The following is a 25,004-nucleotide window of genomic DNA, read 5'->3' as shown; positions in this document are numbered from 1 at the left end:
CTTAGTCTCCTCAGCTTTAAACGGGGATGAGTATAATGCCGACCTGGTAAGGTAGTGGGGAGACTAAGAGAGGTCCTATAAGAAACGTGCGAACAATGGTGCCTGGCATGTTGAAGATGCTCGACAATGATTTGTTGACTGAATCTCAGCAGGGAAGTCTCTCAGGAGGTGAGCAGGCTCGGGGAAGGGAACCTGGCGAAGGTGGATCCTGAGAGAAGCTTTCCTACACCTCAGTTTGCCCACCTATGAAATGGTGTGATTGAGTGACCTTGGGGAATACTCCAGCCACTGCGAGTGGGCACATCTGAGCTTCTCGGGGTCTCCTGGTGGCCACCCTCCTCTTCCCCAGAGCAGACTTGCTCAACTACCAGCAGCAGGACTGTCCCAGGAGGCGGTGGGAGGAGGAGGAGGAGGAGGAGGAGGAGGAGGAGGAGGAGGAGGGGGAGGGATGCTGCCACTCCCGGAGCCTCTGGGCACTCAGCGAGCAGTGCCCAGCAGGGCAGCCGATGCACTTGCTGTAAGAGGTCGCCCCCACGCCTCAGCCGGAGCCGAGGACGGACGTGTGTCTACGCTGCTGCCCGTGGCTCCACGTGGCTCCTTATGAGATGATGTGAATCGCTCTAACCAATGAAGCTCAGTGGCCCCCTCAGCGCGCTGCCTGGTACAGTCTCCCTGGAGGCCCGGCTCAGAGTTAAGCCAAGAATATGAATGCGGTCCAGAGTGGGCCCTGCCCCTGCCGTAAAGTGGTGGAAGTTGAGGGCAAGTGGGTCCCCTGCACTCTGAGTAGCAGCCAAGTGGTTTGTGTGGTCCTTGATCTTCCTGGTGGAGAGGGCGTGGCTTCCAGCAGCAGACCTGGGACCAGGCTCTCTCCTCCTCCTGGTCAGAGGTGGTCCTTCTTAAAGGGGCAGGCCTCTCCATGGGGAGGCAGGGCCCTGATTCCCTCCCTCAGGGCTGCTCCCGTTGGGGCAGGAACGCTGAGGTCCCAAGCTGAGACGCGCCCTGCAGACGCTGCCCTCCCTGTTGGGTGGCCCTGCCCCAGCAGCAGCTGCCAGGGAGCAGGCTCTTCGTGTGAGCGTGTGTGGCTGGGGCCACCTGCCGGGCGGATGGAGTCTGCGGCCTGGTCCATCCTCCCCACGTTTTACGGGCTGAGGAAAGGGCACTCCACAGGCCGCCAGGGCAGGGGCAGGCTGAGAAGTGGGGCGGGCTCCTGCTCCCACACTCACGGGCATCCGCTCCCGATAACCCGTCGTCCTTCCGCTGTGGGCTGCGCCTTTTCCAAACTGGCCTCCAGGGGTCAAGGCAGCTCTCAAGGTCTCCTGGGGTCTCCGTCTTCCAGGTGAGCACCCCACTCCCTCAGCCACGCCTTGCAGAACACGGTCTTACACCTTTTACCTGTCGGCTGTGGCGGGTACAGAGTGCACCGAGACCCTCTTTGGGAGCAATGGAGCCACGTGTCTGTTCTGGGGCTTATTCGCTGTGTCATCTCAGGCAAGTCGCCTACCTCTTCTCAGCCTGTAAAAGACAATGATGAAGAGAAGCAGTACCTCCTCCCCGCAGGATGGCACAGGTGAACGGAGGTCTGGGTGTGAACCGCCTGCGTACAGGAGCTGCTCAATGAATATTTGTCATCTAAACAAGGGCTTCCGACCCTCCAGTGTAGCGGAGTGGTGGCTCCTCTTGCCACGCGATGTGTTAACTGTCCCTGTGCAAGGCCGGAGCCTCTGCAGGGCGGTCTGCCTCCGGCTCACCGTGGGCAGGGCCGGTAAACAGTCGGCGCTCAGTAAGCGCTTGTGGGACGAGGTGCTTGGCAGTCCTGAGTGTGGGCTCGCTGCCTCTGGCTATGAGGGTCTTACCAACGCCCTAACCGAGCCTCTCCCTCGCCCCGCAGCCCGCCCGGAGGATGCTGGCACCAGCCTCTACTTTGTGAATGACTCCTTGCAGCAGGTGACCTTCTCCAGCTCCGTGGGGGTCGTGGTGCCCTGCCCGGCCGCGGGATCCCCCAGCGCAGCCCTTCGATGGTACCTGGCCACGGGGGACGACATCTACGACGTGCCCCACATCCGGCACGTGCACGCCAACGGGACGCTGCAGCTCTACCCCTTCTCCCCCTCCGCCTTCAACAGCTTTATCCACGACAATGACTACTTCTGCACCGCGGAGAACGCCGCTGGCAAGATCCGCAGCCCCAACATCCGCGTCAAAGCAGGTGAGGCCGGCCCCGCCCCGCTGGGGGAGCGCAGTCTGGAGGGCCGAGATGGGGAGCGGGCAGCACCCATCATTCTGAAGACACATGGGTAACATTGGGGGGGCGGGGTTGGCAAAAGTCAGTCCCTCGAGGAAAGTTCTGTTCTTTGGGATCTTAGCTCTCTGCCGTCACTGTAGGTCCTTAGGCTGAGAACACTGCTTGCTATTTATTTTTAATATTTGTGTTGATTTCAGAGTGGAAGGGAGAGGGAGAGAAAGACAGAAACATCCATGATGAGAGAGAATCATGGATCGGCTGCCTCCTGCACACCCTACACTGGGGATGGAGCCACAACCCGGGCCTGTGCCCTGACCGGGAATCGAACCAGTGACCTCCTGGTTCCTAGGTTGACGCTCAGCCCCTGAGCCATGAGGCCGGGTGAGAGCACCCCTTTCTGAGTCTCAGTTTCCTCACCCACAAAGGGTTCGCCAGTCTCTGCCCTGCTTCTCACTGCCTGTGATCACTGTGAGATCGCACACATCTACATGCAGTGGTCCTGTTGGTGCTTGACTCATGGAAAACACCCAATGAGCTCTTTCCTTCCTTCGTAACTTAAAAATAAAAACTTTATTGAAACAACTAGAGGCCCGGTGTACGAAATTCGTGCACGGAGCGGGGGAGGGGGGTTCCTCAGCCCGGCCTGCACCCTCACTCAATCTGGGACCCCTCGGGGGATGTCCAACTGCTGGTTTAGGCAGAATTGGGCCCTCTTGCAATCCAGGACCGCTGGTTCCTAACTGCTCGCCTGCCTGATCACCCCTAACCACCCTGCCTGCCTGCCTCATCACCCCTAACCACTCTGCCTGCCTGCCTCATCACCCCTAACCACTCTGCCTGCCTGCTTCATTGCCCCTAACCACTCTTCCTGCTTCATTGCCCTTAACCACTCTGCCTGCCTCATTGCTCCTAACTATTCTGCCTGCCTGCCTTATCACCCCTAACCACTCGCCTGCCTGCCTGATCGCCCCTAACTGCAGGGGCCTGATGCGGCGGGGGCCAGACATGGCGGGGATCTCCCTTTTCCGCGTCCCGCACAGAAAGAGAGATGAACGAACCGGTTCTAAATGGAGGCGGCCAGGGATTGAGAAATATTAGAAATAAAACAAGATGCAGAAATAGATTCATGAAGCTGGGAGCTGGGTGGATCTTTCTGTGCCTGGCTGAGGCCACAGAACAGATCCAGACTGCAAAGCTGAGGCTTTATTTATAATCAGGGACAAACAAGGCAATTAACAATGTTCTTGTAAGTTTCACTTGTTTTGGCAGCACTTGCTGCCCCTCCCACAGCCCACTAGCTACCCAGGAAAGATCTAGGGATCAGTTACAGGATCAGGCTTAATTATGCTGGGAGGGGTCTGCCCTCCAAACGAACTTGTTTGTGACCCTGCCACAGGTCAGTCAGAGGCTTAACCCTATAACCGCTTCCTACACCTAACTGCTCGCCTGCCTGCCTGATCGCCCCTAACCACCTCTGCCTTGGCCCCTGTCACCGCAGCTTCGTCCGGAAGGTCGTCCGGCCATCCAGTCTAATTAGCATATTACACTTTCATTACTATAGATATATAAAGAGAAGTGCATTTATTATACGCATGCAGCTTGATGCAGTTTCCAAAGTCTAACTGATACCCAGTTCAGGACATGCAGTCAGTCACGCGGAAGCCCCCTTATGCGTTTCCCATCACCAGGCCCCGGGAGAAGCCACTGTCCTGACTCCTGCCATGTTGATATTGCCGGTGTCTGTACTTTATAAAACTGGAGTCCCACAGTCCGTGTTTTCTTGAGCCGTTTGCTCACCGTTCTGTGTGTGGGATTCACCCCTGCTGCTGTGCGGGGCAGCCGTGCATCTCATCGCTGCGGTCTCCTGCTCCCCACGCTGCCCTTCATCCACCCTGGTGACGGCCGTGCGAGGCCAATGTTTCTCCCGAGAACAGCCATTCAGGCCACAGTCATGGTGGGAGACTGTTAGCAGGGACCGCGTTGGCCTTTGGAAATGGTAAGAGGTCAGGGCAGTGAGGCCCCTCAGGCGGCTGCTCTAAAGGAAACAGAAAGTCTCATTTCTGGGAGGCAGGTCTGCAGGCCTGGCAGGCCCCGGGCAGCTGCGTGGCGAGGACGGCCCTGTCCGCCGGGTGCCAGCCTCAGCTGTGAGGGCGCCTCCACAGGAAGAAAGCGGGGACCTTGGGGAGTGGTTTTCTGGGAAGAGCTGTGGTGGGAGGATAGGTGGCCTCGGAGCCCCCTGCAGGGGTCCGGCCTTGAGCACCGTGCTTCGGCACAGGAGAGACTTCTGGAGCGAGGTCTCTGACTCCGGGGCCGCCGGGCTCAGGAGTGCTTGTCGCAAGTACAGGCTCCGAATCGCTGGGCCCAGGCGTGTGGGAGCGAGGAGGGTGAGACTTCTTCATTAAGCAGCTGACCTTCTTCCCACTTCGTTTGGGGGGAGGAAGTGACCTCAGAACCCAGGGCCACGCTCAGAGCCTCGCCTGTGGGGTTGCCTTTCAGGAGCGGCCCTTCCGTTGTCCCCTGAAACGCAGGGGGCCGGCCGGGAGGGAGCACGCCCGGGCCAAGAGGAAGTGAGGTCACATGACCTGGCACAGACCCTTCGTTGGGTTTGGGTGCAGTTCTCACAATGACCCTATAGAGTGTTTCCAGCCAATGAGGGACCGAGAGAGGCCCCGTCAGCTGCCCAGAGCGCGCCAGTGCTCACAGAGATGGCTCTGTAATGAGGCCCAGCCCCGTGGCCCTGCCTCCGGGTGCCAGGCCTTCTCCCCGCTGCATTACTATTACTGTCATTATTGTTATTATTATTTCCTTTTACAGAGTAGGAGGCAGCGCCCGCCTGTCTGACACCCTAATCACTGGCCTCTGCTGGTCCCTTGGCCCATCCTGGGGGTGCACCCCAACCCCATGCTCTCCTCCTCCCCTCTGCTTCCCTCCAGGGTCAGCTTCCCTCGGTCTCCCCCGTGTGCACCCCATACCCGCAGTGCTGCGCCCAAACCCAGGAAGAGCCAGCGGCCGCGCCTGCCTCCACCCCTCTCCCTCCCACTCAGCGGTGTCTCTTCCCATCACACCACACCAGCCTGGGACGGAACTGAGCCCTCAGCAGGCGGCAGGGCGGCCCGACAGGAAACACAGCAATTAAGAGGCTCTTGATGAACCTGGGGGCGGGGGTGGGGGGCTGCTGGGCCCGGATGTCCCCTGACAGCCAGGGCAGGGGGGCAGGAGGGCACCACCCAGGTGCCTGCTGAGGACAAGGTCGGGGGCAGTGGGGCTCCGGATCTCCTCGGCAGAGAAGGGGTCGAAGGATGGAGCGAGCCCCCAGGAGAGGCCAAGCGGAGGAGGACAAGGGGGGGCAGGCCCCGGGCCCCGCTAAGGCTGGGCCCGTCCACATGGGCCTGACACATGGAGTGGCTACATGTTTCAGCCCCAGAACCAGCCGGGACCGGCACGCTGGGAGGAAGGGTCTGAGGCCGGAGGCGGCTCAGGTGCTGGCAGTGTTAGGAGGTGGAGAGAGCAAGGAGGCTGTGCTTCGCAGGAGCGTGGAGACGCCCGCCCGCCCGTGTCTCTGCACGCTACATTTCTAGAGACACAGAGAGCGACAACCATCCTGCCCAGGAAGCCAGCAAGCCCCCAGTCTGCTCCAGTCCTCCACTTCCCCAAACTGCTTCTCACAGTGCGGGGCCGTGCCCAAACCCAACAAAAATCTGTTAGGAGATCACACGTCCATTTTTATTTGGCAACTTATGGCCCCCGTGCCCAAAACTCTTGCCCCCCTGGGCCGAGGAATAATGTGGGAACTCCAGTTTGGCTTCCTTGGATGAATTCTAGAATAGTCCCTCACATCACACCCCTGTTGAATGTGATCACACTGCAGGCCTCAGGCGCTTCAGCGTCCTTCCCGTTTAGTCCAGTTTGTTAGCGCCTGGCCGTGGGCGGCCCGTGTGGGATTTGTGGACCTCGCGAAGGAAGGCTGGTGTTTCAGAGGCAGAGTGGGCTGCCCGGGGGCGGTGGGGGGGAGCTTGCTAAAGAAGGAGCCGCACAGGCAGGAGTCAGATCCTGGCAGGGCTCGGCTGTGTGGCTCAGTGGTTGAGCATCGACCTATGAACCCCGAGGTCACAGTTCGATTCCCTGTCAGGGCACAGGCCGGGTTGTAGTCTCCATCCCCAGTGGGGGTCATGCAGGAGGCAGCTGATCAATGATTCTCTCTCATTGATGTTCCTCTCTCTCTCTGTCTCTCCCTTCCTCTCTGAAATCAATTAAAATATATTTTTTTTAAATCCTGGCAGGGACTCCTGGGCTGGGTAAGTGGGAGGGTGGGAAGAGGTGGGGAGGCTGAGGCTGGGGTGCTGAGGGAGCTGAGGGCCTCTCTGGGCCCCGTGTCCAGTGGAGCCACGACAGGCCCTCCCGGCCATCTCTCCGCAGTGTTCAGGGAACCCTACACCGTCCGGGTGGAGGATCAGCGGTGCATGCGTGGAAGCATGGCCGTCTTCAAGTGCCTCATCCCCTCCTCCGTGCAGGAGCACGTCAGCGTGGTGTCCTGGGAGAAGGACACAGTCTCCATCGTCCCAGGTAGGAAGACCACGGGCCACGCCGGGGTGTGTGTGTGTGTGTGTGTGTGTGTGTGTGTGTGTGTGGACGGGGGGACGGGGAGCGATGTCTCAGGGGTGCTGTGGGGCGGTGAGCTCGCCGAGGTCTTGAGGCTGGTTCTGGGGAGCAGTTTGCTGTTGTTCTGGTGATGCTTCGGCAAGGTGTCTTTGGTCGCCGCTCGGTGCCCTCGGTGTGGGAGGTGCACAGCGTGTGCCAGCAGCCTCCGCCAGGTGTGTGGGGCCCTGACCCCTGACCCTGGGTCTTTTCTCGCCCTTGCTCTTCAGGATGGGAGTCGAGGCTGGAAGCCTTGTTTGTGGAGGTTGTGGGAGAGGAGCGTAGAGCTGGCGTGTGGCCCGCGTCCTTGCATTTCTGCAGGGCCGTCTGGGGCTTCTTTCATGAGGCAGCTGAGACCCCTCAGAATCCCGGCTGTTCCCCCCTGACCCCTCTCTCCGCCTGGCCCTGGGAGGGAGGTGAATGCCAGGTGGCAGGCTCACCTGTCAGGCTGCTGGGGTGCAGCCTTCAGCGTCGGCTCCTTTTCCTGGTCAGGGTTCCCCTTCGGCAGGAAAACAGACCCAAGAGAGGACTCCAGTCCTCAAAATACCTCCAGGCCTCGTGACACACCGTGTCCCTCGTCCCACCTCCCCGCTCCCCACGGCCCCTCTTCCTTCTTCCCGGGACCTGGCTTCGTTCTGCAGAGGAGGCACTTGGCCTGGTGCTGAGTGCCCTTCCGCGCTGACGTCCCATCACCAGTCCCACGAGGGGACTCCGCCGCTCAGGTGTCCGGGTTAGTTGGGGAGGACAGACTTCTGTGCGCGCAGCCTCAGAAGTGGGGCTTCCCAGCCCCGGCGCACTGGGCCCTGTGGGAGGCCATTGAATAGCCCGGTGCTCTGGCCCCTGTCGGGACCCTCCCCTCGGGGGAGCCCGGCCTGGCAGGGGTGAGGCTCTGGGTGGTCCCAGGGCCCAGCTGGGAGAAGACGGGCGCCTGGGCGTGTTCGCAGCTAACGAGGCAGCACCCTTTCTGTGAGACATTGACGTGTGTTTTGCTCTCGGGACGTCTTCCTCCTCTCACTCGCGGGCAGATGGCCAGCTGGTCCTGTCTCCTGGCCCCAGGACTGGTGGTGGGCAGGAGTCCGAGGCCGCGTGAGCAGGTGCCCCCCCCCCCCCCCGCGTGTGAAACCCCAGTGAGCGGGAGAGGCTGGGTGCGCACTCGGGCTGGGGCGAGAGCCTATGTGGGCAGCACACAGGGGCGCGGGCACGCCAGAGGCCCGGACGGTGCTGGAGCGGTGGCTGGGCCCCGCCAGGTGGCCACGTGCAGCTCCACAGGGTCTGGGACGAAGAGGCCGGGACTCCTGTGCCCCGATGAGGCACGAGGTGCACAGCCCCCAGGGGTGGTGCTGCAGGGACCATGGGCTGCTGAGCCCAGAGAGACCTGGACCTGCCACCTCTCTGGGCGAAGCCCCAACAGTGATGGGGACTGCATGTCCTGTCTGAGGAGGAGGAGAAAAAAAGGAGAAGGAATTCTGAGTGCTTCCTATACGCCAGACACTGGGCTAAGGAACGTTCATGTAATATCTCATTTTATCCGTATAAATGCCCATACGTGTATCTTCACCCTCTCCTTTACGGAAGAGGAAGCTGAGGCTTGAAGAAGTGAAGTAACTTCTGGGTTACACAGCTAGTGGAGGGGCAGGGCGGACCCAGGCCTGTCTTCCCAGCTTGTGTACTTAACGCACAGGGAGCTGCCCCCCCACCTGCACAGGGAGCTGCCCCCCCACCTGCACAGGGAGCTGCCCCCCCCCCACCTGCACAGGGAGCTGCCCCCCCACACCTGCACAGGGAGCTGCCCTCCACCTGCACAGGGAGCTGCCCCCCCACACCTGCACAGGGAGCTGCCCCCCCACCTGCACAGGGAGCTGCCCCCCCCACACCTGCACAGGGAGCTGCCCCCCACACCTGCACAGGGAGCTGCCCCCCCACCTGCACAGGGAGCTGCCCCCCCCACCTGCACAGGGAGCTGCCCCCCCACACCTGCACAGGGAAATGCCCCCCACCTGCACAGGGAGCTGCCCCCCCCACCTGCACAGGGAGCTGCCCTCCACCTGCACAGGGAGCTGCCCCCCACCTGCACAGGGAGCTGCCCCCCCACCTGCACAGGGAGCTGCCCCCCCCACACCTGCACAGGGAGCTGCCCCCCACACCTGCACAGGGAGCTGCCCCCCTCACACCTGCACAGGGAGCTGCCCCCCTCAAACCTGCACAGGGAGCTGCCCCCCCACCTGCAGAGGGAGCTGCCCCCCCCACCTGCACAGGGAGCTGCCCCCCACCAGCACAGGGAGCTTCCCCCCTCACACCTGCACAGGGAGCTGCCCCCCACCTGCACAGGGAGCTGCCCCCCCCCACACCTGCATAGGGAGCTGCCCCCCCACCTGCACAGGGAGCTGCCCCCCCACACACCTGCACAGGGAGCTGCCCCCCACCTGCACAGGGAGCTGCCCCCCTCACACCTGCACAGGGAGCTGCCCCCCCACATGCACAGGGAGCTGCCCCCACCTGCACAAGGAGCTGCCCCCACCCACCTAAACAGGGAGCTGCCCCCCCACCTGCACAGGGAGCTGCCCCCCCACTTGCACAGGGAGCTGCCCCCCTCACACCTGCACAGGGAGCTGCCCCCCCCACCTGCACAGGGAGCTGCCCCCCTCACACCTGCACAGGAAGCTGCCCCCCCACCTGCACAGGGAGCTGCCCCCCCACACCTGCACAGGGAGCTGCCCCCCCACCTGCACAGGGAGCTGCCCCCCCCACCTGCACAGGGAGCTGCCCCCCACCTGCACAGGTAGCTGCCCCCCCACCTGCACAGGTAGCTGCCCCCCCACCTGCACAGGGAGCTGCCCCCCCACCTGCACAGGGAGCTGCCCCCCTCACACCTGCACAGGGAGCTGCCCCCCTCACACCTGCACAGGGAGCTGCCCCCCCCCACGTGCACAGGGAGCTGCCCCCCCACCTGCACAGGGAGCTGCCCCCCCACGTGCACAGGGAGCTGCCCCCCACCTTCACAGGGAGCTGCCCCCCTCACACCTGCACAGGGAGCTGCCCCCCTCACACCTGCACAGGGAGCTGCCCCCCTCACACCTGCACAGGGAGCTGCCCCCCTCACACCTGCACAGGGAGCTGCCCCCCTCACACCTGCACAGGGAGCTGCCCCCCTCACACCTGCACAGGGAACTGCCCCCCCCACGTGCACAGGGAGCTGCCCCCCTCACACCTGCACAGGGAGCTGCCCCCCTCACACCTGCACAGGGAGCTGCCCCCCTCACACCTGCACAGGGAGCTGCCCCCCTCACACCTGCACAGGGAGCTGCCCCCCCACATGCACAGGGAGCTGCCCCCCCACGTGCACAGGGAGCTGCTCCCCGCCTGCACAGGGAGCTGCCCCTCCACCTGCACCGGGAGCTGCCCCCCCACGTGCACAGGGAGCTGCCCCCCGCCTGCACAGGGAGCTGCCCCCCCACATGCACACGGAGCTGCCCCCCCACATGCACAGGGAGCTGCCCCCCGCCTGCACAGGTGTGTCTGGGAGAGCGGCACCGTGAAGGCTTGTGTGCTGCGGGCAGCGAGGCCTCGGCCTCCTGAGGGGAGAAACGTCCGTGTTGGCTTTTCGGGGAGGCTTTTTGGATCCGAGTCGAATGCAGGGATTCATAAGCGTCTAGAATTTAGGACCCGACTGCCTGGGCTTGACACTCACTCCACTGCTTACCAGCTGGGCCAGTCACTTACACCCCAGAGCCTCAGTTCCCCAACCGTATGCAATGAGGAGGAGGATTAACTACTTAAGAAGGAGAAGCGTTTACATGGAGCGTCGGAGTCTGCGGGAAGCGTGGAGGACAGCCCTGCTCTCACGTGACCCGCGGTGCGGGGAGCGCCCCGTGCTGCTGCTTCCTGGTGGGCATGTGTGTCATTACGTAACAGGGTCTGTGACCCCGCGGGACTGGGCTTCCTGAGGGTGGGAACGGGACTGCTCTCCTCCACACTCCCTGGCTCCTAACACCGCCCCCAGCACACGCAGGGGTGCCCACCGCCGTTCAGGGGTGACCGGTTGGGGAAGGCATGTGGGGACAGCGTGGACAGAGGCGCTGCAAGAGCGGTTAGCGCAGGGCGTGGGGAGCGAGCAGCCCAGCTCAGAGAGCAGAGAAGGGGCGAACTTGGCCCCTGGGCTCGGTGCTGGCGTCAGCGAGCTGGGCGGGGGGGGGGGGGGGGGGGGGGGGGCGGGGTTACTTGGTGAGACTCTTGCAGTGGGTGCTTCGGGCCGTCTTTCATGTGGGGACTGGGCTGTGGCCCCAAAGGGCGCAGTGCTCAGTGGGGTTGTGCTCTCCTGCAGGCACCGGGAAGCTTGGTTCTGCAGGACCCCGTTCTCTCCTTCGGCCTTGGAGACTTCCTCCCCTGCTCAGCCCTCCAGCCCTCCCATCATCATTCGAGATCGCGTTACAGCTACAGTTTAGATCAGGGACAGACTCCCCAAAGCACACACGTCCAATGCCCGCACCCGGAGGAATCCCTGAGAGCCAGAGACAGTGGTTGGGCCGTTCAGGCTCTGAAGCTGAGGGCCCAGAACCCGGGCCCGCACGTTGCATGCTTTCGTTTTGGAAAATACAAATTCTTTATAGATTTTTTTCCATAAACATGTGATTCTCTGCTATCCAAGCTCACACTGGACTGTGTGTGCGCTTGATTGTGTTGGCTGGTAGGTTGGAAGGCAGCCATGCTGGGGGAGATGGAATGTTGAGGTTGCCTTGGGTTAAGGAAGGACCCGGAGCCGGCGTTCCATCCCATCCAGGGAGCGTGGTGTCGACTGCAAGGCTGGGCTCAGCTTCGTCACCAAGCACAGGGCCAGCAGGAGCAGGTGCTCCAGGGCAGGAGGCGGGGCAGAGGCTGAGGTGGCCAATCAGGCCCGGGAGAGCAGGTGCCCTGGGAGGAAGGGGTGGGTCCAGGCCCCTGGGAATGAGGAGCCAGCTTTCAGGATTTCTGCGAGGGGCTTTGGAAGGAATTCGGGCTTGGGGCTACACAAGCTCTGTGCATTGGAAAGTTGTTCCCAGGCTGGCCTCCCGCTGCCCACATCTGGGAGGGGGAGGGGGCGGGCGGGTAAGCTCCTAGACCGGCCTCTGGCTCGAAGCCGGTGTTGCTGTGCTCTCCCAGGGGTCTGTGGGGCTGGAGAGCCAGCCCGAGGTGCTGCTTTCCTGGAGCTACACCTGCCCCTTCCTGCACCCCTTCCTTCCCTCCAGGCGGCCACCTCCCCCCAGTCAGGCCGCTTAAAGACAGAAGCACAGCCTCGGCCTGTGCTGGGCGGGCTCCTACCCTTACTTCCCCCCGGGGACTTGGTCTCCAGGGGAACTCGCTTTTCTGAGCGGGCGGCCTGGGAGTCACAGGGCCAGAGCTGTGCACGAACATACCATTAAGGCCTGCAGCGAAGCCGGGCCGGTTTAATTTCCCATCTGCACGCTCGCCATTACGATGTGTGTTATTGGATATAGAGATAAATCCGGCCCTGTTTCTAATAGCTTTTAATTTCCACCAGACCTGATTATATCGATGCGGGCTCCTGCGGGAGTTTCCCAGCATGCTCTTCCCCAGCATCCTGCGGCGGCGGTGGCCCCGGAGGGGAGGTTGGGACACGGCTCAGATGCAGGCCAGATGTGTTTGCTGCTGCCCTGGAGGCCAGGCCTGGAGCCGCTGCCTCGTCTATGGGAACAGGGCTGCTGGATGTGGGCTTGTCCTCCGCCCTGGCCGGGCCGGGCACACACTGGGCACACTGCGTGCTGGCGAGGGGGCGGCAGGGCGGGGAGGACTCCGGCCCAAGGGGTCTTTTCCGAAAGTGGGCAGTGCTCCCTGCCTGCAGCGCCTGTGCCCAAGGTGAGCGCCAAGGAGTCTCCCCAGGGTTCCACGTCGGTCATGGGTTTCTGCAGCTCTTTTCTCTGGGCCTGCTGCGCGGCCCGCATCGGCCCCGCCTCTCCTGTGCACGCCGCCCCCGCCCTTGTCCCTGCACTTGGGTCACGTGTCCTCTTCCGCGAGCCCCCACCTAACCCGGGCAGAACTCTTCTCTGGCTCCACCCCTGCAGCGCTCCCTCCGTCTGTCGTCGGGTATATTTCTATCTGTCCGTCTGCTGCAGGAGGGCGAGCCTTACACCTCTTCCTCCCGAGGGCCCACGGCATAACCCGAGACGGCGAACGATGATCCCTCTCCGGACTGAGACCCTGTGGTCGGCATTGTGTGTACATGCACACATATTACCTCTCACCCTCACAATACCCTCTGAGAGAGAACATTTGTGTTGTGTTGGTCTCCCTCCCCGGCCCTCACCCACCCAATCTGATGCATGAGGACATTGCGGCTCAGGGAAGTTAAGCAACTTACCCCGGGCCACACAGCGAGAGGCAGCCTGGTTTGAGCTGGGATCCCGTGGGAGGCTCTGCCCCGCTGCCTCTCCAGAGCAGGCTTCCCACTCACAACGGACTGTCCTCGGCCTCCACAGAGGAGGAGGGCCGCCCCTGGCTCCAGGACTTGTGTGGGGACCGGAGGTGTGTGTGCACTGACCACAGGTTTTGCTGTTCTGAGGGGCAGCGGTCTCCAGCTGAAAGGTCCGTGGACGAAACAGGCCTCTCACAGGAGGCGTTCCTGGGAGCTGGCTGTGTTTCCGGCCCCGGGGGAGACACAGAGACAGTCTGACTGGACATTGAGGATTCGGTTCATGCTGTCAGCTCTGATGGACAAGGATGCATGATCTCAACACAGCACGCAGTCGAGCACGGTCCAGGTCGGCGTGGAAAGCGGACCCGACTTGTTGATTGCATTTGGCTCGGGCTGGGCCTACGGCTGCTTTGGTCCCGGGAGTTTGCACCCACGAGGAGGGGGTGGCAGAGCAGAGAGAGGAGGTGGGCCTGGAACCAGGGTGCACACGTGGCTACAAATGAGCGGGTCGCAGGCTGTCCGAGCTGGGAGGGCCTGCAGGCCGGGAATCCACCCGCCCTCACCGAGGAAGAAGCCCAGGCCGGCTGAGCTCTCACGCCTCCTTCGGCCCTCTCCTGCCCATTCTTGGGGCGCGTGACTGTAACTCCTCACGGGGGTTTCTCTTTCATTGGCAGACTGTCCTCCTCTGCCTGTCTAAAATCTACCCATCTCTCAAAGTCCGCTTCAAATATGACTTTTTCCATGGCATCTTTCCCAGTTCCTGCTAAGAATGGATTTAAAAGTCACCAGAATAACCTCTAGGCTGTGGCAGGAAGGAGCCAGGCTGCAGAGTCCGCTGGTCTTAATTGGTGACCGGGGTAAATTCCTTTCAAAGCCTCAACTTACCCACGAAATGGGGACAATGACACCCGGCACACATGGAAGTCTTCAGATGAAAATTAAGCCTCTGGAGAGACGCATGTCAGGTGGAGGAGCGGCCCAAGCCAGCAGGGAAGTGGCCACTCAGCTTCGGGACATGCCTGACCTCGGCTCTGCTGCCCTCTCTGGGGGCTGGGTGGGGGGGGCAGAGCACAGGCTGGCCAGGGGTCAGCCGCCTAGAGCCGCAGTGCTGCCGGGTCACAGATTCCAGAACGGCTCCCCTGAACGTGATCTTGAGAAAGCCGTGCGCAGTGGCTGGATCAGCGGCCTCAGCGGTGTTTGATTCCACACGGGCCGTGGTACTATATGGGTAGGATGAGGGAGGCAGTGGCGAGATGTGGCAAAGATCAACTCCGCAAACCACCTGGGTCTCACCTGCTCCAAGGGCGCCGTCCCTGGCTCGTGAATGACTCGTGTCTCCTTAACGCGCCGTCTGCGAGGTGCTTTCCCATGACCTCATCAGCTCCTCACAGTAACCCTTACCTTCCCCGTTTCAGGCAGGGGCGGACACAGCGAGATGGGTGACTTGCGCAGTTAGAGGAGCGTGGGAGGGGAGGAAACGCACGGATCAAATCCACGTGTGTGCAGAGAGAAACCCACTTCCTCGTGCCTTCAAGCGCAGTGTGGCCCCAGCCAGCTTGGCTTAGTCACTAAGCCGTAGTGGATGGAGTGTCCGCCTGCAGACTGAAGGGGCCGGGTTTGAGTCCCATCAAGGACACATGCCTGAGCTGCAGGCTCCTCCCCGGCCCAGGCCTGGTCAGGGCACGTTCAGGAGGCAACCAATCAATGTGCTTCTCTCACATCGATATTTTTGTCTTTTTTTCCCTCTCCCACTCTCTAAAAAGCAATGGAAAAATATCCTTAAGTGAGGATTACAGAAAACACACACACACACACACACACACACACACACACACACAATCCGGTTTGCAGGTTAGAGATGACAAGGAAGCGTTCAGAAGGGGCCCAGGGACTCTCTCCCCAGCCAGCGGCCTAACCTGAAATCATCATCGTGGTTGAATAATGGTTAGCGAGGGAATAAATGACCAGGCATTCAGCTCTTCTGCAGCCAGTGCTTCTCACGCGTGGTTTCACTTCATCCTCACAAGTGTCCTGTGCAGCGGGCACCGTTATTGTCCCCATTTGGCAGATGAGGAGCCTGAGGCACAGTCTTCTGCTCACCTGCCCACGGCCATAGAGTGCGGGCGGGGTGGAGCCGGCGCCGAGTCCGGAGCGGTGTGCTGTGAGCTCTTGGAGATGCCGTGAGCCGCCCCTCACTGTGCCCTGCTGCCTGTGCCACCTCTCCTGTGCAGCGTGCCCTCCGGCTCACACAGCAGTTCACAGGCATCGCACTGAATCCACCCCCAGCCGAGGGAGACACGTGCTTGACCTCACTTCACAGACAGGGAAACCAAGGCCCCGGTGGTGGGGGCGTCTCCCCAAGGCTGCGCAGCCAGGGAAGGGGCTACCGGGGCTCTGGGTTGATGCCTGCACCCTCCCTGTGCCCTGGCCAGAGGGCTGCTCAGCCTCTGCACACCTGTCGGTGGCTCCGGCAGCATTTGCCGCAGCTCCTGAGACAGGCAGACGTGTGTGTGTGTGTGTGTGTGTGTGTGTGTGTGTGTGTGTGCAGGTATGCACTCAGGTGCCGCTGGCGGTGGGCACGTGTCGTGTTTTGCTTTCCCATTTAGTCCATGGCAGGCACTACATTTCCAGAGCGCCCACTGGGCAAATTTCAGCAGATGTAAGACAATTGCAGGCAAACATGGTGCCCGGATCACGCCGTGGCAGCGGGCGGGAGCAAGCAGCATTGTTTGGTTAAGTTGGCACCTCTGTAAGTGACCCTGGAATCAGAGCGGAATTCTTTATAGAAGGTTATGCTACACATAAATCATTGTTGGACGGCCTCGTTGTTGTTTAATGCCTACCTGACTGTGCTGTGGGCTAAGAATGTGTGTTTAGTGAAGTCAAGGGTTGCAGGGAAATTATAGGGTTTTCAACAACCCATTTGCTTGGTTGGTGTTCACATCAGAATCAACCTTGCCTTTAGTTCTCAATCTCATTGCAAACATACAGTATTGCTTGCCGAGTTCTGGCGTTGGATGCAGGGTAGCGTTTATTCAGAGGAGCCAGCGGTGCCTGCAGAATGGGAGAGCTATGTATAGATGGCACTTCCTGCCAAGCCTGTGATTTTGAACTCTGTTGCGTATCAGCGAGACTTCGCTGCCAGAGCTGGAGTCACACTGGGGACAGGACTATGGTTCTGAGCAGAGGCCTGTGCAGGTGCAGTGGGGAGCTGCGTCCGTCTGTCCGTAGGCCTTGAGCCTATGGCTCCAGCACATGGTAGGCACTCAGACTATGGTCGTCAATTGCCTGGAGGAACATTTGCCAACGGGCGATTGACCCTCAATTCGGTTGTAAAGGGGATGGATAAAGGATGAGAAGGGTTGGCTCTGGGGCTGCTAGAATAAAGTCCTCATTGCTCCTGTTACGCCCCAAATCAGCAGGACTTGCTTGGAGCCCCTCTTTGATGGAAAAGCTGCGTAGCAAAGCTACAGGGCATGAGCTGTGGCCTCAGGAACGTGGGCTCAAATCCTGATCCTACTCCTTACTTACCGTATGACCTACGTAGGTCCTTGAACCTCTCTGGCTTCAATTTCCTCAAAGAGAGGATTAGAAAATACGTACTTTTCCTATGTAGGAAAACATATTTTCCATGTTACCTTATATTTTTCTATATAGATATGTTTTCAATAAATAGGTCCTCTATATGTAGGTTTCAGTTTTTCCCAGTGCTGAGCACACAGACACAGGACAGGATTAGTAATTTTCTCCTTGTGACCAGGAAGGAAGGAGGAGTGAATTTCCAGGAGTGAGCATCCAGGTGTGAGTGTACAGGTGTGAGCACCCAGCTATGATCATCCAGGAGTGAGCATTCAGGAGTGAGCATCCAGAAGTAAGCATCCAGGAATGAGTACACAGGTGTGAGCATTAAGGAGTGAGTATACTGGTGTGAGAATTTAGGAGTGAGCATCCAGGTGTGAGTACACAGGTGTGAGCATCCAGGTGTGAGTACACAGGTGTGAGTACACAAGTGTGAGCATCCAGGAATAAGGATCCAGGAATGAGTACACAGGTGTAAGAATTCAGGAGTGAGTCTATAGGTATGAGAAATCAGGAGTAAGTATCCAGGAGTGAGTACACTGGAGTGAGCATCCAGGAGTGAGCATCAGGTGTTAGTACACTGGTGTGAGCATCCAGGTGTGAGCATCCAAGAGTGAGCATTCAGGAGTGAATATACAGGTGTGAGCATTAGGAGTGAGTACACAGGTGTGAGCATCAGGTATGAGTACACTAGTGTGAGCATCCAGGTGTGAGCATCAGGTGTGAGCATCCAGGAGTGAGAACACATGTGTGAGCATCAAGTGTGAGTATCTAGCAGTAAACATCATGGTGTGAGCACATCAGGAATGAACATGTAGGTGTGAGCGCATCAGGAATGAACATGTAGGTGTGAGCGCATCAGGAATGAACATGTAGGTGTGAGGGCATCAGGAATGAACATCATGGTGTGAGCACATCAGGAATGAACATTTAGGTTGTGAGCATGTAGGTATAAGCAATAGGTGTGAGCATATCGGAGTGTGAACTGGCTGTTATCATCTTGGGGGGTGTAGTTTGGCTTTTAGGGCTATGGGCATAAAGTTGGGATGATGAGAAATCCCTATAGGCAGAGGCAGGCTAAGCTCTGTGACCCCACACGCAGAAGCCCACTCCCTAAGCTTTGACCTTGGCCTTAGTGTTCTACCGCGTGTTGCTGTGTATAGTCCTCAGGAGCTCAGGCAGGTGTGTTACTGGCTGCCCCGGCCCCTGTGCAGTGACTGCTGGGCTGGGTGGAGGTGGGAGCAGCCCTCTGCATGCCAGGGCAGGAGCAGGAGGGCCCAGAGGTTGGCTTCACTATGGCCTCAACTTTGGAAGTTTCCCTCTCACACCTAGAGATCCCCTCCCTCCACTCCAAGGTCAGAGCAGATTTGAAGCCCCATGTCTTAGGGACCTGGAATCTGCCAGAATTCTGGAGAGTCTGCTGAGAAGCAGATGGCAGGGTGGGGCAGACGGCTGTGGCAGTGAGTGGCAGGGGCTGGGAGTGGGGACAATGGTGGAGTGTGGGCTCTGAGGTCGGCTCTGCTGGGCTCTGGGGTCACCAGGGAGGAGATGGCCTTTGTCCTCTGTGCAATGGTCTGGTGGGCTCTTAGGCCATGTGAAGCAGAGGAAGAGGAAAGGGCTGTATCTAGAATATTCTGGAGGCTGCTGTTCCTGACATAGGCCTAGGGCCGTGGTCGGCAAACTGCAGCTCACGAGCCACATGCGGCTCTTAGGCCCCTTGAGTGTGGCTCTTCCACAAAATACCACAGCCTGGGCGAGTCTATTTTGAAGAAGTGGCGTTAGAAGAAGTTTAAGTTTAAAAAATGTGGCTCTCAAAAGAAATTTCAATCGTTGTACTGTTGATATTTGGCTCCGTTGACTAATGAGTTTGCCGACCACTGGCCTAGGGTGGCAGTTGTGCAAGGCCTGATAGGACGCACACCCACGGGCCTGCGCCCAGGAAGGGCCACAGAGTCCGTGAGGCTGTCGCCGCAGTGCTGTGTTCCATGTCGACTCCGGCCCCTGACGTATGGAAATGGCCGTGTTGGCATAAGCAGTGATGAGCTGGTGGGTTTTCAGTTCATCACTTAGTTTGGCAGATGCGTTCTGAGCACTTCCTGTGCATAAGGTGCTGCTGTATAGACAGTGACTCCAAGAGCCTTTGCTTGGGGATGCCAAGGGGTTTGGAGAAATTCCTCTTCCCACACCTCCAGGGGAACTCATTTCAATGACAACACGCATGTGTGTATATGTATGAATAATGTGCATCGTGTAATTTGTACATAGTGAGTATGTTCATCTATGCACTCACTCACAGTGTTTACTGTGGAAAGGGGAGAGAGACCCTCCGGAGCGCCTGGAGCAGAGGCCGAGGCAGGTGCCTTGGCCCCTGATGTGTGGGCAGGGGCAGCGCCCGCAGCATCCGGCTTGTGTGCCTGGTGAGTGTCCGGGGCTTGGCCTTTTCTCATAGACAGAGAGGACAGTTCCTCGTTTCCCCCCATCTTCTGGGTCCATGTGGGTGGCCTTGGTCTTCTGAGTTCTATGGACAGCCTTGGATCGGTCACTATTACCGAGGCCTATGTGGTGTGGGGAGGGGGGCAGAGGCGTGGGAGACATGGGGCGCTGCCTTCGAGGGGCTTGCTGTTAACAGGGAGGATGCTCTTGGGGTGCAAGGCCCCAACAGGAGGCAGAGTGAGGAGGACGCAGAGGGCACTGCCTCTTCGTGGGAAGTGATGCTGCCCCAGGTCCCGGAGAAGGACTCGGCTCGGGGCTCAGCTCCTGCGGGGCTTTTCAGCTCTCGGCTCTAGAATCACCCGGGAGCTTTTAAAAACACTGCTGTCCAATCCCACCCCCACGAATCAAGTCAGGATCCCTGAGTGTCGGACACAGGCACCTGTATTTGTGAGAGCCCTGAGGTGACTCTGGTGAGCAGCCAGGTGGTTTGGTGAGCAGCCCAGGTGGTTTGGTGAGCAGCCGAGCTTCAAAGCCCTTCTCTGCACCCAGGAGGCCACTGGTAAAACGCTGGCGCTCTGAAAACTGAAGCTGAGCTGTGGGGTGAGAGCTCCGGGTGGGGGTGATTGAGGCTGCACTGAGCTATATGTTGCTAGTGGCAATGGGGAGCCATTGAAGGTGTGAGTGGGGAATGGTCTGGAAGGACTTTAGGGAGTTGGTCTTCAGTGAATGTTCCCAGAAACCTGGAGATGATCCTGCTCATCCTCCTGGAATCCACCCTGCCCTGAGTCCCAGGAACGAGCGTGGGCCATGCCTGGGAGGCTGGGCTGCGGACACCCCTCCCACATTGCCACCAGTTCCCTGTCCTTTCTCCCGGCTGCTGGCCATGCCCAGGCCCCAGTGGGCACATGTGGAGCTGGCCAGAGAGCCCCGTGGAGGAAGGGCCTGCAGTGTCACCCCCAAAGTGTGAGCAGGAGGGGATCTACGGCAAGCAGCACAGGTCTTTCTCTCTATAACACTAGTGAGTTAAATCTACACCGTGCTTGCAGCTTACAGCACTCTATATGTCACACGTCGACTCTCATCACGAGTCTGTGTAGCAAGGAGCAGTTATCCCCATTTACAGATGAGCAAACAGAGGCTCAGAGAGGCTCCATGCCTTCGCTCTGCTCCCTTGCCCACTCTACCCCCCCCCCCCCCCGCCCGGGAGGAGAAGCCTTCAGTACAGCAGGGCTGTGGCAGGCACTGCGCAGGCACTGCCCACGGGCCGCCCCCGTTGTCCTCGGGGTCCGTGGTGATGGGGACATGCGGCCTGGTCAGCAGGGACACGCTGGAGGATAGAGCAGCCAGACCTCGCCTGCGGGGCTGCCTCGCGAACTCGGCTTTCTGAGGCCCAGGTGTATTGTTTGATCTCATTTTATTCTCGTGACAGGTGCTGTCACCCCCACTTCCGATGAGGAACTGGGGCACAGAGAAACCCCCAGCCCGAGGCCAGGTAGTAGAGTCAGCGTGGGCGGTGAGGCCAGGCTGTGCAAGGGCTGGCGCTGGCGCTGCCCCTGCCATGATTGGGAGTTCGGGGGAGGGGGGAGGAGAATGAAAGCACTGTGGCCTGCTGTGTACAGACTGACCTGTTCGTTCCCCGGTGTCATGGTAAGCAGGGTGGGTAGAATTACCATCCCCATTTGAGAGATGAAGCACAGAGCGTGAAGGAACTCGCCTAAGGCCACACAGCTGGTACGAAATGGGGTGGGGACTCAATCACAAGCCATCTGGTCCCAGAGCCCACTTGTCACCTCTAGGCCGTGCCATCTGGCCTCCTGCTTCCAGGTCTGGGGTCCTCCACTGGACTGGGCTAGAAGGAGGAGGGTGACCCCAAAGGGTAGGCATTGGGGCTGTGGATCCCTGGCCTCAGTCTGGACGTGGCCGGTGTGAGCCCACTCTGGAGGCCGGGTGGCCAGGTGTGACCTCGTTAGCACCCCTGTACCCCTGCTTTCACCCGCTCTCCTTTGGGTCATTTGTTTGAGAGTCGCCAGTCCCGCTGCGTGTGGTAGGGTCAGCTAGGACGGGAGGGGCAGGGCAGTGCTTGGGGCTCTGGTCCCAGTTCTGCCGCTAGATTCCTTTCTGCCCTCTGTCGGGATATCAGGTGCCTCCTCTGTAAGTGAAGGGGCTGGAATCGGTGACCCCGCAGATCCCTGCCAACTCAGTTCATTTTAACAAACTCCACTGAGCCCCATGTGTCCTCCAGCGTGCTGGGCACCGGGGATACAGTGACACGTACGTGTCCTGCTGGGGAGACAGACATGCTATGAAAAGGGCGCCAACATGTGTGCTCCTTAAGGAAACTCTTGCATGCGTGCAGGGCAGGGTCGCCACAGCAGTCATGTCTGTGAGAGCGAATTGCACACTACATGCCTGGGATGCAATGCCATCCCACAGGGCATGCATAGCCCAGAGCTTTAAAAATTGCCTGGACACGTCATGACAAATGTTGAGTAGAAAAACAAATTGCAGAAAGATGCGGACATTATGGTCCCATTTGTATAAAGTTTGAAAACATGCAAAACAGTAGCCTATATCGTTTCTGGATACATCCATATGTAGCACAACTACGAAAACATGCCTGAGAGTGACAGACACCATGTTACAAGCTGTGCGTACTTCCTCTGAGGATGGCGGCGGTGCTCACGCAGGAACACGGTTGTTTCAGACTGCCTTGTGTCTAAGAAAGGTTGGAAGAAAACAGCAAGATGCCCATGGCTGTTTGAATATTATGTTTATCCGTTTCTAGATGCACGATCTATTTCTTTAGAAAAGCAGCCATTTCAGCACCATTTGCAAACAGTCACAGTTTAGCTTCCTGGGTGACAGTCTAGGGTTGGGGGACTGGGATGCGCAGTGTTGGTGAAAGTGAGGTCAGGGGCCGATCCCAGAGGGGGTGCTGGTGGAGTTGGGGAGGGCAGTGCCCTCCTGCCCAGGCTGCCGTGGCAGGGCGCGGGGCTGAAAGTGGTGTAACAGATGTAGCCACCTGTGGACCCGTTGTGATCTGATTCCGGTCTGATGAGAGTCTAGAGACGCAGCACGAGGCCACTGAAAAGGAAGCATCGGGGTATTCATGGGACTGTGAGCCCGTGCTCCGGGCAGAGCGGGGAACTGAGGCAACAGGTCAGTGTCAGGCCACTGGGTAGGGACAAGGGACTCGGGGATGCGGGGAGAGGCCCAGATAATTCCTCCCTTTGAGAAGCTGACTCCCAATTCCAGCTCCAATGACAAGAGAGCTGGGGTCCCCAGCCACAGAGAAACCTGAGAGGGAAAGGCGATCTCGGAGGGCTCCCGGGGGGTCCGCCTGGGGGCGTGCAGAGCAGAGGGTGTGCCGGCAGAGGGTGGCAGGGACGGCCAGTGGCTGCCTTCTCGCCTGGCTCTTAGAACACCCAGGTTTATTCCAGCTGGTCCTGAAGCAATAACATCCCATCCCGCCCTTCTTCTGTTCCCTGCCCTCGCCCTTCACACCCCCAAGTTCCCAGGTGGCACCTGCAGGTGGTACCATTGCTCGGTCAGGACTGGAAGGGCCTTGGAGTCATGGCGCCCGGTCCCCTGCCATGCGATAGAGGCCGTGCCTGGGCCTGGGCCTGGGCCCGGCCTCAAGAAGCGCCCTCCTGCGGGCGAGGGAGGCTGTCTGGGCAGGTGGCCGTGCTGAGATTGAGGGCCTGGGCATGCCGCCAGGTTTCTCGAGAGCAGAGCCAGTGTGCAGGGCAGGGCACCTGTGTGTCATCAGCAGGGATGACAGACTGTTCCTGGGAAGCGAGGTTCAACTCCCAGCTTACCTGGAGGAGGCCTCTTTTTAGAAAGACCCGGAGGTGATCCTGGCAAGCGTGTGGACAGGTGGGCACTCACGTAGATGCTGGTACAACCTTTCTGGGAAGCAATTTGGCAACATGTACCTGAAGCCATAAATGTCCGTGTTCTTTGGGCTCTTAAGAAGAAACCAAGATGGCAACAAACATTTTTGTTAGCTGCAATGTTATTTATTAGTGAAAAGAATTTTTAAATCCTAAATATATAATAATAGGGAATGATTAATTAATTGTATAATAATCCAATTAAATATTCTAATACATTTTTATTGGTTTCAGAGAGGAAGAGAGAGATAGAAACATCAATGATGAGAAAGAATCATTGATTGGCTGCTTCCTGCATGCCCCCCACTGGAGATCAAGCCCGCAACCCAGGCATGTGCCCCTGATCGGAAATGAACTGGGGACTCACATGCTGATGCTCTATTCCCTGAGCCAAACCAGCTAGGACTCCAATACATTTTAAATTACATGAAAAAATATCTTAATATGATGTTAAGTGGAAAATACAGTTTACATATAGTAGGATCCCAATTAGTTAAAAATTACATATATGTACATGCACATGTATGCACACATAAATACACACATGTGTGTGCATGTCTACACATGCATGCATGTACATATGCACACATGGACATGTGCTTATGCACGCACACACATACACATATATGTGCATGTACATACACCTACATGTACATGCACACATACACATATAGATACATATCCACATACATATACAAATACATACGCATATACACATACACATATGCACACACATATATGCATATACATATGCACATACACACATATGCTGGCATGTATACATGTGCATGTACACATACACATACACATGCATGAGCACATGCATACATACATGCACATACACATGCATATGTGTGCATATGCACTGACATGTACATATGCACACACATATGCATGTGTACACACATACCTGTGCATGCACTCATACATATACATGTGCATATACACGTACATATGCACATACACATACACATATACTATATGTATGTCATAGGTGAACTCTTGAAAGAAACACTGCAGACTACTGGTGGCTGCTGTGCTATCTCTGAACAGCGAGGTTAGGAATGTTTCTGTTTTCTCTTCCCTTGTTTCCTATATCTTGTGAGTCTGTATAGAGGAGATTGAACAGGAAGTGGTTTTGAAACCGACAGCCATGTTCAAGTGCAGACGCCTCGCTGAGTAGCTGCCTCCTGCTCGTTCAGGAAGCTCCTCTTTGGTGAGCTTCCTCCTTATGTTGGATGAGGATCTGCTTTTGTGAAATTCCTCCCTTAGGTCCACCTCCGAACGTCCACGGAGTAAGTCTGTTCCTTTTCTGTGGCATCCCCTCCTCCCCTGGCCCGGCCCAGTGCCCACCCCCCCGTCCTGACCAATGCAGCCATGTCTGCAGCCCCCTGTGAGGTGACCTGGTCCAGCGCCAGTGATCAGTGTCTTCCTCAGATCCCAGGCCCTGTGTGCGCTCCCAAGGACAGAAGCAAGGCCCGAGGGCGCGGTGAGGCCCTGCTCACAGGGGCTGCTGTCTGCCAGCAGAGCCCGGGCCAGCGTCGTCCGCAGCCACCTCCCGGTGCCCGCCCCTCGGAGCTGGCTGCTCTCGGTAACTCGGGGCCTCAGTTTCTCCACGTCTTCATTTGTAAAATAAGATGAACAATATCTTTCTATGACCCAGGTATCAATGGGATGGCCCTGCCTCTGAAAAGCTGTAGAATTGCTGCTGATCTTCCTTCCACATCCTCAGAAACGCCTGTCTCCTTCCGAGGCCTGAGGTCCAGGAGGCCCCTGGTCTCCCAGCTCCGCCGAATTCTGCTTCTTGGCCGTTTCG

At 58.7% G+C, this 25,004-nt stretch overlaps 1 protein-coding gene across 1 annotated transcript in view; it reads left to right on the top strand.

Moving 5' to 3' along the window:
- The window catches only part of DSCAML1 (DS cell adhesion molecule like 1), a gene marked incomplete at its 3' end in the record, with an annotated part of 336,958 nt that overhangs the window by 14,669 nt on the left and 297,285 nt on the right, over window positions 1–25,004 (top strand). Inside the window, exons 2-3 of the mRNA XM_079788952.1 lie at window positions 1,889–2,206; window positions 6,659–6,805. Of these exons, the coding sequence (XP_079645078.1) occupies window positions 1,889–2,206; window positions 6,659–6,805 (465 nt within the window). The remainder of the gene's footprint in view (window positions 1–1,888; window positions 2,207–6,658; window positions 6,806–25,004) is intronic.

The sequence above is a fragment of the Cnephaeus nilssonii genome, assembly GCF_951640355.1.
Source record: "Cnephaeus nilssonii genome assembly, chromosome: 13".
Lineage (NCBI taxonomy): Eukaryota > Metazoa > Chordata > Mammalia > Chiroptera > Vespertilionidae > Cnephaeus > Cnephaeus nilssonii.
Note: the sequence above shows the minus strand (reverse complement) of the source record. Positions and strands in the feature narration are given on the sequence as shown.